We start from the raw sequence: 15,956 nt of genomic DNA, 5'->3' as shown, positions 1-15,956 counted from the left end.
ATTCTGTTTCTTCAGATATTTTTCTTTTCTTACTTTTCTCCGGCTTCCGCAAGCGTGACGCTTGTTTAAAATAAAATATAATTTAATTTTAATATTTCACGATCACAATAATCTTCCAATTTGAACTACAATTTAAAAAAGAACTAACAAAAATAAAGTACACCTCAATTAAATACTTATAACTTATTTTCCCACGCCACGCAGAGCCGCAGTATAAAGATGAAAGAGCCACATGCACTGCAGGTCGCTGACCCCTGCCCTAAACCCACTAACCTTTGAGAATGGCCAGAGTTTCCCCGACCCCCCGTAGGCTCATCGCTCCTTCCTCTACATCTCTCAGAGTTACACTCAGCTGGCTTGAACCGGTAATGGAGCTTCTTTGCAAATGGTCCACATAGTCCTCCAGTTCACTGCAAAGTAAAGAACACAGAAGACAGAAACATGGCATTAACAGTCACAGGCAGCAGAGTCAACTGTGTGACGGCCTGCTGTAGAAACAAGATGGCAGCAGAGAGCAGGTTTAAGGAGTCACAGTCACTGGTCCTGTGTGTGGCCGTAATAATCAGTGATTATTCCGTTAATTCTTTTTGTGAATAACTTGAAAACTGCTGCACCTAAAAGTCTGCTACATGAAATGTTCAAGTGACTGGAATGTTCTGACATGGTATCTTGTAGCTTGCCAGCACTTTACTAGATAGACCAGCCTGACAACATAAACACACATAAGCCATCATCAGAAGTGATGTATGTATAAAAGCTTGGGTGCTGCAAGGTTAGACTAGATTGAACTTCAATTTCATTGCACAGCTTACAAGTAATATAAAAGTACATATGCAGTTAGCCTCTAACCTCAAGGGTAGGAGCAATAAATGCATAGACACTATGCACATAAATATACATAATATAATAACCAGAGCTAAGTGAGCAACATCAAGCAGGTCTACAGAGTGACACAACACCCCCACCTGACATAATCTGACCACCTCTCACTGGTCTTCATCCCTGCCTACATCCCCTGCAGCAAACAGACCCATCCAGGCACCTGGGTCATTAAAACATGGCTAGATGGTGCTCTCCTCCAACTACAGGACTGTTTTGATATAACAGCCTGGTCCATCTTTGAACAACGGGACCTGGAGACCTTCAGTCAGTCTGTCCCTTTCTACATCAAGTGTTGTGTAGATGTGACAGTGACAGAAACCAAACGTGTTTATCTTAACCCAAAGCTTTATGGCTGTGGTTAAAGGCTGCGCAGATCCTCACAGGTGGAATGACTGTCTCACTGCGTCCCACATCAGCAGCGATGACGCGCTGTGAGAAACCCTGCTTATGCAGTTCAACAACGCGACCACGTTCACGTTGCCTTTGTCATCAGAACGTCATGACAGCGTGACTACCTGACAGAAAATGACAATGAATCCACATCTTTGCCACAGATTTGGCCTTTTAAAGGCGTGTGATCCTAACCTTTTGATCAGCTGTAAAACAGCCTGTTTCAGTTTAAGTGCTGTTTTCAATAAACTGCATGTTCAAAAATGTTTTGCTCCCATTTCTTCTTGTTGCATGTTGAAGCTCTACTTGGAAACTTGTTAAGATCCAACCATGCAAAATATGATTTTTGGCCATTTTTCAAGTGGTCTTAAACTTTTTTGATCGGGACTGTTTACTGAGTTTATTGTCTACTGAAGCATATTTTCAATATGGTTATATGCAATAAAATTCCAAAATAAATTAGGCAAGGAAAAAAGTATTCCTTTTGTTCTATGTTCCAGCCTCAGCTACTTTGACATAGTAACATCTCCTCTAATATTTCCACCTCTGATGAATCTCCCAAGTGTTAGCTTTATTATAGATACCAAGAGCACGAACCTCAGAAAGAACCTTGGGGCTTAAGAGAGTAGGCTGGCTTGATATGTTGGTATCTGGTTAAACGTGTGTTTGAATTCGCATAGAGAAACATAACTGTGTCCCAGTTATTCTGAAACTCCTACTCATGAACCTTCATAAATGCCAAACCATGTTAGCAGAGTACGTTGAAAAAAGAAGTTAATGTGTAGCATGTTATTATGTGAACGAATTATGATGTGTTTGGACGACCATGCCATACCAAATCAAATCACTTCCCACCCCACTCCTCTATTTTTAACAATTGCTTTTTAACATTAGGCCTACAGGTTGATATGTCACGCCATGCATGCCACCAATGATTTGACTTCAGCTGCATTTTACACTATAAAGGGTCATGATGTCAGACCACGTCTGTGAATGTTGGAAGGACTAAATCATGGTCAGTCAGTGCTTTAACTTTAAATGAAAGAGGACAGCTGAAATCTTGACATCAGCATCTATTTAGGTCAGCAACTCTTAAAGTCTGATGTAAAGACACTACACATAACTACTCGTTTATATAACAGCTGGAAGGGAACAGATCTAAACAAGGTTGGACAAGGGCTACCATGGGCTCAAGCAAAGGTAGGACTTTTGGAGTTGCAGTAAAAGCTTTCACTGGGAGTGGGGTGGCTCTGTCGGCCAACGGTGACGTTGAGTCACATCAGGGGATGATTCCTTTGGTTGCAAAAAGAAATCTATGGGAAATCGAACCTTCAGCAGCAGTTATGACCTCAACAAATATTTTGCTGATAAGTTTATGGTTTCAGTTGCTAGTTTCAAGTTTCATTGTAAAACTGCATTAGATAAATTTCAATTGAACATAATGTTAATTTTGTAAATGATTATCCCAGTTATAGTCCAGCATGATGATAAAGCAAGTCATGTATCTCAGTTTCTGCATTAGATCCACTCCTCACTTGTTTGGATTAAAACCACCAAGATATTGATGCTTAGGATTGAAAATGGCATCTGAACAAACCACAAGACTGCCAGAGCAATTTGCTTTAGAGATATGACACCAAAGTGATGTTTATCCATAATGCACAGCATAACGTTTGGAAAAAAAACCCTAATACAGCATAGCAGCACAAACACCTAACACCAACCGTCAGAACGGTGGTGGAAGGATTAAAATTCGGGCATCTTGCCGTTACCAAGTCCACTATGAACTCATCTGTTCACCTGTTCAGTATTCTAGAGTCAAATGTGAGGCCATCTATCTTACAGCTAAAGCTTGGATCAAACTTGGTCATCAACAAGACAATATGGAAATCTACAAGAGCTTATCATCTATAATAATGGCTGAAAAAGAAAAGAATCAAGGTGCTGCAGTGGTCCAAAGTGCAGACCTCAACCGGACTGAAATGCTGTGGCGGGCCATTCAAACAGCTGAGCACAGACCAAACTTAAACAATGCTGTAAAGAGAAGGGAAAATTTCTACAAGTTAATGCTGTGAAATGTGGTTCTACAAGCTACTGATTCATGGGGTGTCCTTAGTTATTAATAGCGTTACATCCCTAGGTGGATCCTATCCACTGGATACTGTGGCTCACAAATAGCTCACATAACTCACAGATGCAGGCCTTGCAGCAGTTAACTCAGAAGGTGAAGAGGAAATGATGTCTCACTATGTTAACGGGTCTTCATATAGGCTGCAAAAACTGCTTGTTTCTTTATTTTTAAAAGGCCTTCGTAAAACTAGAACATTACTATTTGCCAATGATCGAGGAAAAACTAGATCATTTTAAAAGCCCTTAGTTAAACCCAGCTGTCTTAGTTAATTTTAAGTCAGTTTCAAGCCTTCTCTTTATCTCAGAAATTCTTGAAAGAGAAAGTTGTGAAACAGCTAAGTGATCATCTGCAGAGGAACAATTTATTTGAAAAGTTAACTCAGGTTTCAGAGCTCATCACAGCACAGAAACAGCATTAGTGAAGGTTACGAATGATCTTCTTGTGGCCTCTGACAGCAGGTCTGTCATAACAGACCAGCACAGTGTGGTTCATGGCTACTCCTTCAAAAGATTAGTATTTTAAAAAAATTCTTGAATTCTTAAATTCATTTTCTTACCTAAGCTGTGTGAGTATTTTCTCCTCTTCAGCGAGGTAGAGGCTCCTCTCCTCTTCCAATTCAGCTCTCTGTCTGAATGCTGCCTCCTCAAATCGAGCCAGCCGATCACACATCAACACCACTAGCTCGTGGCCTGCCATCTGCAGTGTAGAACTCACAGTCTCTTGGTTTGATAGCTGAAAAACATCCAGCAAGTCAGAAATCAGGAAAACGTTTTGGGGTTTTCAGAGCAAATATTGGTAATATGGCCATTTCAACACAACACTTAATCTATAATAGCTTGTTTAAGGCAAATGATGAACTGAGGTGTTGCAGCAAGGCCCAGCATAAGATCATCTTCTCCTTCTGACTGCTCTCTGTAGGGATCACAACAAGTGATAATTTACCTCGATCTCACTATCCAGCCATCACAAGCATCCTCCACTGTGACACCTACCCTCTGCATGTCCTTCTTCACTATATCCATGAGGTCTTCTCCTTGTCCTCCTGCCGTTCAGCTGCATACTCAGAATTCTTTGCACAATATGTTGTTTACCCCTCCTTTGCGCATCTCTAACTTTTACTCCAACCTAAGGCGGCAGTAAATTATTGCCACCATAAAAAACACAAGTCGCAGCAGGTCTCACTACCATCCTATAAACCTTCCCTTTCAGTCTTGCTGCTTTCCTTCTGTCACAAATCATCACTGACACTCACACCACTGTGAGCGTCAGTGACACTGCACTCTTCTTCAGCTCTCTTGTGTCTGTTGCTTTGGATGATTGCCTCCAGATATTTAAACCTTGACTACCTCTACTCCTTGCATCTTCATTGTTACACCTGTCTTCCTCGTATTCACACATACATTATATTCTATCTTGCTTCTTACATTCCTGTTCTCTTCAGAGCCTACCTCCACCTCTCCAGGCTCTCTTCCACTGCTCTCTGATCTCACTACAGATCACAGTGTCGTCTGTAAACATCATAGTCCACATAGCTCCCTGGTGTAATCCCACCCACTTAACAGTTTGATACTGTTGACCATAATATTTTATTATAGCAATTAGAGGATTCTGTAGGTATTAATGTTCCACAGGGCTCCGTGCTAGGACCAATTCGGTTTACATTATACATGCTTCCCTTAGGCAGTATCATCAATCATAGCATACAGTTTCATTAATTTGCTATGCAGATGAAACCGAACTCTATCTGTCCATGAAGCCAGATAACAGACATCAATGAGTTAAACTGCAGGAATGTCTTAAAGACATAAAGACCTGGATGTCCTCCAATTTCCTGCTTGTAAATTCAGATAAAACTGAGCTTATTATACACAGCCCCAAAAATCTTACACAATGGTATCTAACCAGATGCTCATTACCTTGGCCTCCGGTAACACTGTGAGGAATCTTTGATTCCTTTTTGACCGGGACATGTCCTTCGATGTCAAATTAAACAAATATGTAGAACTGCATTTGTGCAGTATCTCATCCTGTCTCAGGCTGATGCTGAAAACGTAGTTCATGCATTTATTACTTCTAGGCTGGACTAGTGTAATTCATTATTATCAGGATTTCCTAAAAACTCCCTGAAAAGCCTTCAGCTAATCCAAAATGCTGCAGCAAGAGTCCTGACAGGGACTAGAAAGAGAGAGCATAGCTCTTCCATACTGGCCTCTCTTCTTTGGCTCACAGTTAAATCCAGAATCAATCATCTTTAGGCATGAAAAGATGAAAAAAATCCTGATTGAGGTTGTCATAATTCATGCATGACAGCGTTAAATAACAATAATTACAATGACAGTACAAGAAAACAGCCTTTGAACAGGACCAAAGCAGAATGGCTTCCAGGTCCTTCTTCGGTGAAATCGGCTTCCTGTTTGACAGACACCCTCTCTACTTTTAAGGTTAGGCTTAAAATGTTTTGAGAAAGCATATCGCTGGGGTTGGATCAGGTGACCCTGAATTCTCCCTTAGAGACACTCCGATATTTCTAGGCTGCTAGGGGCTTTCCATGATGCTTTGCATCCTCTTCAGTCAGATGTGTTTTTTTTCCATCACTATGTGTTTATACTCCACTTTGCATTTAATCATTAGTTATTATTAATCTCTGGGTCTATTCCACAGCATGACTTTGTCCCATCTTCTTCCTCTAACCCCCAGGGGGTCGCAGCAGATGGCCTCCCCTCCCTGAGCGTGGTTCTGCTGAAGGTTTCTTGCTGTTAAAAGGGGGTTTTTCTTTCCTATTGTCACCAAAGCACATGCTCATGGGGGGTGGGGGGTCTGATTGTTGAGGTTTTCTCTGATTTCTCTGTATGTAAAGCACCTTAAGGCAACTATCGCTGTGATTTGGCGCTACATAAATAAAACTAAATTGAAGCAAATTGATTTGGCTTGGAGCACTTTGAGTTGTCAGTGAGACAACATAAGTAGTTAAAAAGTACACGTCAGTATTTACTACTATTATTAATAACTTTATTACTTGTGCTGCATTAACTGTAAATAGTGAGCAGAGTTGAGTACCTGTAACTGTCTGAGCTGGTTCAACTGGAGTCGCAGCTCACACACATTCCTCTTGGCTGACACTAAACGCTGTTGCACTCTGCTGTCAGAAGCAGGGGCCCGAGCAGCTGGATGGATGGAGGTAAAGCTGTCAGTCAGAGCAGCAGGATTCTGGGGCTCAGATGATACTCCTGAAGGGCAAAGAAATTGTTTTCTTTTCAGAATTTTCACACCATGAGACACACTCATAGTGGCAATATGTACATTTAAGAAACCTCTCACCAAGTCTGTTGTTTATAAGGTTGCATTCTGGACTCTCACTGAAAAACACAGACAGACAAAAGACCTAAAATGACTGTTTAACCCAGGTTTATATCGTATGCAGAAATAATCTTACTTTATGAGGCAAAGATCTGTTAGTCAAACTAATATTATATTTGATTAAATGAATTCTTGTTTTATACACATTGTTATTTTAAATACTACCAACAACAAACATAATAAATGTAAGAATAATTAATATAGTAATTGTTAATATCAGTAGATGTTACAGACCTGACAGCATCCTTGTCTCCGGGTCCTATGGACAAAGCGTGGTGCACTAGCCCTGCTAGACTGGCTATCTGCTCCTCCATGGCTTTGATTCTCTCACTGATAAATAGGAATACATACATTATATCCATCACATAACACTTATATGAACCATGAGAACAGCTTGCCACCATGTAACTGTCATAATTTCGTTTAAGCACCATTTCCCAACCATTGGTCTCATGATTCTTTATATTGGAAAGGAAATACACTCCGATATTAGTGGATAAGCAATTTTGAGAGCATCCTGGTAGTTCACCCTGAGTCTACATCATCAGGAGGAAGAAAGGTTCACATGATCAGCCCTAACCATACACTTTATCAAAAGGAACAGTTGAAGCTTAATCTTAAAAACAACTCCCCTCTCCACTTCCTCACTGGTCACTTCCCCATTGACACTTAGTTTAGCTATGAATCTGAGCTCCCTGTACTGATCATACTTGAAAAAGCCTTAAAGGACAAAATAAGGTTAATCATTTTATGCATTTTGTGACTTAAGTGGGGTCAGTTTTGGAAGAGTCCAGCTGAACCAAGCACAACATTTGTTAATGGAGTTTTACTTTTATAACACATTTCTACTCTGAGCATTCAAAGCAAATCTCAAGAGGCCTGTTTTTTTACTTTGCAGATATCATCACTGTGTGATATTTTGCAGTTACTGAGTGTCAGATTTTGAAACTTCTACCACGCAATTTCGACCTAGTAACAGAAATATCTCATAGGACAAATGCGAGATAAGTCGTTAGTTGTGTATTTAATTCAAAAAGGGCAACATGTCATGTTTTGTTCTTGGAGCAGAGTATATCTGGGCTGATTATCAGCTACTGGTATAATCTATCACTATAAGCATTCACTGAGTGTAATATAAGGACTATTTTTGTGATGCAACTGGCTAAACATGGAAAATAACCGAACCCACTGCTTAGTTATCTTTCTCATACATTATGAAAGACACAAGAAAAGTTGTTCTTTTTTGTCGTTTAAAAGAACATCTGTGATTTATGTTTCCTGTGGTTTCGTCATAGGCTGCAATGCAACAAGGCAATTACTCTGGCTATCAGCTCACCTTTGGGCATTGCTGGCATTCATATGGCCCTGAAACAGTCTCTCAGTTTGTCCCAGAGGACTGTCAGCAAAAACAGATGAGGTGGAGGATAAGGATCCACTTCCTCTGCTTCTGCTTATAATCTCTAGTGTAGCACTGTTATTGTCCTGCCCCAGGGACTGGCGAATCAGTGACTTCTTCTCAGGAGACACTAGGCCCACACCTCCGATGATTTGTCCACCATCAAACATCCTGACTTCACTGAGTCTGTGAGGGGAACTAGGCGGGATTTTGGTTCCCATTGGGGGAAGCTGACCGTCAGCATACTTCCTATTCTTCCGCCTAGAGAAAGAAAAAGCAGATGGAATAGAAAGTGAATGTATGTACAGCAGTGTAAAACCCACATACAATATGGTCCTTTGACAAATAGATGAAACATCAAGTAATCAAAGTCTCTAATTTCTATCGTAGTTTTCAGTATAATAGAGATGGATATAATAGCAATCAGTTAGTTATTACAAGTCATCGATTGATTTTCATGTCATTGATTGAAATAAATGTTCCCAATCTTGTAGTTGGTCACCAGGTTTGCACACATCTCAGGAGGAATTGTTGCCTACGTCTCTAACTAACTCTAAATCCTTTAGGTTTCTTGACTACTGCCAAGCAAGTTGAAGCTTCAGCTACCTTCACAGGCTTTCTACAGGATGGTCTGGAGGAAAGAGCTTACATAGAGCTCCAGACCACTGATGTTTTTTACATGACAAAAGTGATTTAGACAAAGAAACAAAAAAAAAATTACAAACAACAATATAGTATACACAACTGCACCAAATTGTGGATTATTAAACATTATGTCTCTCCCTTCTGAGTCCCTGTCAGTACATACATTAGTAATTGATGAACAAATTGATTTAGTTTGCTTTAAAGAAACCTGGTTAGAGCAGAATAATTATGTTAGTTTAAATGAATCAATAGCCTTGAATCCTTGAACCACAAGCTACAGAGGGTGTGGCAGCAATCTTCCACTCCATCTTACAAATCATCCAAAGACCCACACAGAGTTTTAATTAATTTGAAAGCTTGATGCTTACCCTACCCTCACTGGAAAACTTAAAAAAACAAAACAAAAAAACAACCCAAATCCTCTTTTGTCTGATCATTTCCTTATAATACTTAAATCTCCAATAGTGGGTTACAAAGCAGTGGAAAAGTACATTTCATCTCTTTCTCAAAGGACTGTAACTAAGTTTAAGGATATAATTTCCCCATGTGCCAACACAGTGCCGAGCAGGTACTTAAACTCTACTCCCTAATATTTTTTTTACAACTTCAATGCATATTTAATTTTCTGTAATATATTTATAATTAGAGCTATTTGCATTTATTAGAGATATTTTGTTAAATTTTGTAACTTTGTAATATATTCTTTTATTTAGTTCAGTTTAGTTCATTACTGTTCTTTTCATTTTGGAGCAATTGTCACCACATCGTTTCCTCTTCGATTATTAAGGTATTCTGATTTTGATTTTGATTCAAATGATTCCTGGAAGAAATATAATCCAGTTCAGTTCAATTTTATTTATATAGTGCCAAATCGCAACAAGGTGCTTTAAACTGATAAAGACTCCACAACAATACAGAGAAAACAAATAAAATCCCAACAATCAGATGATCCCCTATGAACAAGCACTTTGGTGACAGCGTAGAGCAGGGGTGCTCAATACGTCAATCGCGATCGACCAGTCGATCGCAAAGGTAGTATTGGTAGATCGCATGGCATTAAAAAAATAGATGCCAGCCTATCATCCATCCCGTCACTTGATTGATACAGGGAAGCCAGTCAGATGACAGCAGATTTTTTCTGACGCTTAGGTCGCTGCGCATGCGCAAACAGCGGCGCGAAGTGTAGTAAAACTGACAAGCTAGTCAGCGAGTTAACTCCAATTTTTAGCTCTCGGTTTTTTCTCTTAAACCTGGCCGTCAGCAGCTACTGTCCGGACTATGCATCCCTGGCTGATTCAATTCAGTGCAAGTCATCAGAGTAAACTCAGGTAATGACAAAAAATTTACATAGTTAATTGTGTTGTGAAATATTGGATATTGCGGTTATGCATGTATATACATTGTAGATATAAAGAATCCTCAATATATTTATAAATAAGTATATGTTTTGGATTTTTGTAGTGGGTAGATCATTTTGACTTGGTCATTTTATAAGTAGCTCACATGCGGAAAAAGTGTGAGCACCCCTGGTGTAGAGGAACAAAAGCTCCCTTTAACAGTAAGAAACGTCCGGTTACTTACGTTCAGGGAGGGGCGGCTATATGTCACGACCGGCTGGGGATAAGGGAAGGAAGACAGGACAAAGACATGCCAGGGAAGAGACCCATGGATTAATAATAACTTAAGATTAAAAGCAGAGGAAAAAAAGCAGAAAAAAAAGAGTGAAGAAGAAACGCTCGGTGATAATGGAAAGCCTACTGCAGTGTAACTAAGGGAGTATTCACAGTAACCTGATCCAGCCCTAACTATATTTTTTTATCAGAAAGGAAAGTTTTAAGATGAATCTTAAAAGTAAATCCAAATCCAAACTGGGAGCACATGGCTCTGCCTCCCATTCTACTTTTGAATACCCGAAGAACCAGAAGTAAACCAGAAGCCTGAGAGCAAAATGCTCTAAATGGTAAATGGCCTGTATTTATATAGCGCTTTTACTAGTCCCTAAGGACCCCAAAGCGCTTTACATACCCAGTCATCCACCCATTCACACACACATTCACACACTGGTAATGGCAGCTACATTGGAGTGAGAAGATATTAAGCGGCCTTTAAGATAAGATGGGGCATGATTATTCAAGACCTTGTATGCAATGAGAAGGATTTTAAATTCAGTTCTGGATTTAGATATATATCTGAGCAATAAAGCTTATGAGTAGGAAACACTGTTGTATCCGGCCTGCTTTATGCACAAAAATAATCACGTGAGTAAATTACTAAATTAATACAATCCATGTAGAGATTTATTTTCCTGTGCCAAGACTTGTTGATTATATGATTTTTGGCCAGGCCTGCCCTCAACAGCACACACAGGCTGTACATTCACTTTAAAATATTTGCTATATAAAAGACTTTCAGGATGGCTGTCTGATCTTGAGTGATATAACATCACCAGTGTTGGGTAGGTTAATTTTTCCAAAATGTATTTTTTAACATATTCCGTTACGTTACATTACTCAATAAGAGTAACATATTCTGAATACTTTGGATTACTTAATACATTATCATGCTTTTTACAACTACATGAATGTCCTATTGCTGTGTGATTTATTACTATTACTGAAGGCTACTCTCCACACCAACACCAACTAGATGTTTAAATCTTAATATAAATGAGTAACAGTAGGTGCACATTAGGTAAGGCTGCACTTTTTGCAGTGATCTTGTATAGAAACTATTCAGCGCATATATAAAACAGGTCTGCGGCTCCGAACCGTAGTAAAGGGACCTCTGGCTAATACGTCAGGTTCATGTCGGGCTCGTAGCTGAAAACTAGCTTTACTTTGTTGTCTGGGTCAACTTTGCTAGCAGAGACAGAGAGAGGCGTTGAAAGGCTGCTCCAACGGAACTTATTGTTTCAGAGGAAACACGAACACAGTGTACAGTCGAGTCTTAACAGCTTACTTACAGCTGGGCTCGTCAGGCTCTCTTTTTGGCTGCAGTGGTTATTATTATATTTACATGCTTCATACATGCTATGCCTTTATCACACTGCCTATCGTCTTCATATTAAATAATTTGTTGAATAATACTATTTAAAAATATTTCTTTACGTCATTATGCGGGCCACAATAAGGGGTGACATGTGCCGCGAGGTTAAGTCACACGCGTTAGAGCCTCTTAATGTGCGTTTTGTTTAGGTTTCCATCAGCGTGGAATTACCAGAAATAGAGAGGGCATAGCCTTATGAAACAGGAAAATACCGCCGTGTAATCCATTTATTTCAACAAAGTAACTATTCTGAATACCACCTTTTTAAATGGTAACTGTAACGGAATACAGTTACTCATATTTTGTCTTTTACATACGTAACGGTGGTACATGTATTCCGTTACTCCCCAACACTTAACATCACACTCACATAGGCCTTGCCCAGTCAGCTCCTACTTGAATTCAATTCAGTTTTGTGCCAAATCACAACAATTGCCTCAAGGCACTTTAAACGTTCTACTATTGGATTGCAAAATGACATGCTGTAACTGTCAGGCCACATACCCAAAGTGACTTTTCTATTTCTTTGGTTTAGCTAACCAAAGAAACGGTGTGGCTGTAGCTCAGGTGGTAGTGCAGGTCATGTGCTAATGGGAAGGTTGGTGGTTTGATTCCTGGCTGCTCCAGTCTACATGTCAAATATCCCTGCAAGATACTAATGTCACGGCGGGGTGCGCCGGTGTGTTTTTTGAAACAGGACCCAAAAGCAGATGTGGACGAGGTATTGCAAGTTTAAACAGAAAGCGATCCTTTATTTGGATGATTACAGGGGTTAACCAAGGAACCCTAAGCAAACTAAAAAACACTAAGAAACAAATACTACGAAGTTCTATGACTATGGTGGGGATAACAGACGACCCGACAATGACATTCAGAGAACAGAGGACTTAAATACACACATGAGGTGATCAGGGGAAGTGGAGACACATGAGGAAACAGCTGACTAGGATAAACATAATGATGCACAGGCAAGAGTAAAACTAACCGCATGAGCACAGAACACAAGACCCTTTTCAAAATAAAACAGGAAACATGCAGACTTAGACACGACAACACAACTTAACAGGCCTAACAAGCATGACAGACTAGACAAGGAACCAAACATAACCACACAGACATGACACATGAACCAGGGAAACTTAGTACAGGGGAGATGACATAACTAAGAAACAGGACTACACAGTAATCTAGAAATTAACTAGGTGCACTAAGCTAAGGCACAAAATAAATACAAAAGATACATAAACTCAAACACTGGGTCGCTTGACCCAGGACCATGACAACTAACCCCAAGTTGCTTTCGCATGCAGCTATCAAGAGTGTGAATGTTAGATAGAAATCACTATAATACAATCAGCTCATTTACCTACATTTGAATTACCGAAAAATGTCGAACTAAAGATTACACTGACAAAAAAGTTTGTTTTTTGTGTGTTTAGATGTTTCTTTTATATGCTGCCCAATGACTGTAGAAAACTGTCGGGTAGTCCAGTTTACTGAAGAACACCTCAGGCTGTCAGGTTAAAACACTCGGTCGTGTTTTCGTAGCGTAAACGCTGGCCCTCCTCTCAGAGCCTACGCTCTATCTGCTATTCCCTAACAGAGATACGCAAGTTTCTCCGTGACTGCAGCTGCCAGTCAAAGCTGTTATGATGACGTTTCACCCCAATTTAACATCACTGTGGTAGGAATTAGGAATTAGAATCAAACTTATGGGAAAGGAGACCTCTTGGACATCAATCAGCGTGATGAGAACTATTGAAAACAAAAGAAAGAATCTTTGGAAAAAATTTATCCTAGGAGAATTAATTTATTTTAGTCTGACCCCAGTCCCATCCGCTAACATGGAGGAGGTTTATGACCTATACTGCAGCCAGACACCAGGGGGCGATAGAGACGTTTTGGCTTCATTTTTGTGGAGCTGTCGCGTCGTCCATGTTTTCTACAGTCATTGATGCTGCCCAACTAAAAATGATCATTTTTAACCCATTATAAGAACTACATCTAACACATGTACCTAAACTGGTACAGACTGTTGCCTCCTGGCTGCTGCATACACCCAAATGGTGCAGAAATGAAGCATTAAACTTCAGACATTTCCTATTGCATATGTGTGTAAATAGGCAAGTATACCTGTGGAGGGAATGGGTCCCGTCCTCTAGATTATATTGGCTCTCTCCATAGCCCATCAGGGGTTTAATGGAGGCTCGGTACTGCTGCAGCCCTACTGGGAGTCCTAGGACTCCAACATTCACCACATCTGTTGCGAGAGATGGAGGGGCACTGCACTGGGAGGAGATGCTGCGGCGAGCTATTCCATCCTGCAGAGAAGCGCAGTAGGAGTCTGGATGTGGTCCTCCTTCACCACGCACCACCAAGGCCATGACCTTACTGCTGTCAACGTTCTCATCTGACACATACATGCATTTACACATAAACACACTGTCACTTTAGAATGTGGAGCAAACACACATAAAGAGTAAAAACACAGCCAGTGGTTATGTTTCCAAGAGTGTAGTGCAAGTAAAATCAGTTCAGCATTGTGCACCGGGTTGCCATGTGGAACAAAAAACAAAAAAAATGCAAAAAGCTCAAATACACACACACACACACACACACACACACACACACACACACACACACACACACACACACAAACCCCAGACATTCAGACATTCTGCTTAAATGTGAAACTAAAGCTAGTTTACACAGCAGTAACGAGGTTTCTGGTTATCTGTGTGTATAGCAGCGGCAGACATTGACATACGGCATGTATGTATGTCAATGTCTGCCGCTGCTATACACACAGATAATGGGAGATGGCATACATCATTACAACTAATCACAGCCCATAACTTCTTCCCTTATGTCACAGCAAAGGGGGAAAAAAACACTTGCAGTAGTGACTCATTGTTCAGTAGGAATCAGCTAAAAAGCACATTCCTGCTGGAGGAATCTCACCAGGCTTGACATCTCTCCTCTCCAGGATGGCACTGCTGGTGCATATGGTACTGGATCGTCCTGCTCCCGAAAGGCGAAGTGTCTGTGCTAATGTAGTGCTGGGGTCCCGCACTCCCCCACTGCCCCCTCCACCATATGCCACCCTGGAAGGGGAGGAGGGCATAGACCGGGCCATGGGTGGAGACATGGAACCTTGCAGGCTTTGGAGGGTGCCACGACTGGATGATGACAAGGTGTGGACTGGACTGTGACTGCCATACAACACTTCTCTGGGGATCTGAAGAAAGTGAAAAAAAGTGCTCTGAAACTGCACCATCACCACAACTTAGAACCACAGACGGGGGGATAGAGCACTTTCCATAACACTTCATTGACGGCTGGAGTCACATCAGCCTGTTTTAAATCAGCAGTGGTGGTACAATCGTGAAAAAGCCTGGACTCAGTTGACTCAGTTGCAAACTATAGACGCATGTCACATCTATCTTTGTTGTCCAAGATCTTTGAAAAAGTTGTTTCTATGCAGCTCACCGACCATCTGTCAACAATCAGTTTGAGCCATTTCAGTCTGCTTTCAGACCAAACCGCTCCACACAACCAGCTTTAATCAAAGTGGTAAATGAGACAATGATCGCACTTCAGTTTTATTACTGCTAGATCTAAGCGCTGGTTTGACACTGTGGATCACTGTATTTTACTGGATAAGATTGAACGTTTTATCAGCATTTTTATCGGCATGTATCCTGGCTGAGATCCTACCTGTCTGGGAAATCTCAGAATGTTAGTTTTAAAAATGATCTCTCTGAGACCTGTGCTGTGAGGCATGGGGTCCCCTCAAGGGTCTGTACCTGGCCTATTACTGTTTCCTCTCTATCTGCTGCTTCTTGGTCTTCTTCTATGTTATTTTCATGTAACCTTTCACTGTTATGCTGATGCCTGCAACTATATGATCCTTTAATCATTGGAAACTGTGCTGACTTGTCCAAACTGGAAGCTTGTCTATCTGCAATTAGGGGCTGGTTATCTGATAATTTTCAGCTTTGATGGTCATTGGACCACAAAACTTTCACTTGTCTTCGCGTATTGATTATTGTAATGGTCTCCTCTCTGGGTTGACGAAGAAAAGTTTTAGAGGTTTACAGACTGTACAAA

General features: G+C 40.6%; 1 protein-coding gene across 2 annotated transcripts in view; it reads right to left on the bottom strand.

Moving 5' to 3' along the window:
• LOC308412323 (uncharacterized protein) overlaps nucleotides 1-15,956 on the bottom strand; it is a 74,854-nt gene that overhangs the window by 32,321 nt on the left and 26,577 nt on the right. For both annotated transcript variants that reach the window (XM_080906582.1, XM_080906583.1), the window contains exons 5-12: nucleotides 14,808-15,084; nucleotides 13,980-14,256; nucleotides 8,097-8,417; nucleotides 6,995-7,090; nucleotides 6,722-6,759; nucleotides 6,461-6,630; nucleotides 3,960-4,135; nucleotides 274-410 (exon numbers count right to left, since the gene is read on the bottom strand). In XM_080906582.1, coding sequence (XP_080762708.1) covers nucleotides 274-410; nucleotides 3,960-4,135; nucleotides 6,461-6,630; nucleotides 6,722-6,759; nucleotides 6,995-7,090; nucleotides 8,097-8,417; nucleotides 13,980-14,256; nucleotides 14,808-15,084 — 1,492 coding nt within the window. The remainder of the gene's footprint in view (nucleotides 1-273; nucleotides 411-3,959; nucleotides 4,136-6,460; nucleotides 6,631-6,721; nucleotides 6,760-6,994; nucleotides 7,091-8,096; nucleotides 8,418-13,979; nucleotides 14,257-14,807; nucleotides 15,085-15,956) is intronic.

The sequence above is a fragment of the Rhamphochromis sp. 'chilingali' genome (genome assembly GCF_963969265.1).
Source record: "Rhamphochromis sp. 'chilingali' genome assembly, chromosome: 16".
Lineage (NCBI taxonomy): Eukaryota > Metazoa > Chordata > Actinopteri > Cichliformes > Cichlidae > Rhamphochromis > Rhamphochromis sp. 'chilingali'.
The sequence above is the reverse complement of the archived record's forward strand: the minus strand, read 5'-3'. Positions and strand labels throughout refer to the sequence as shown.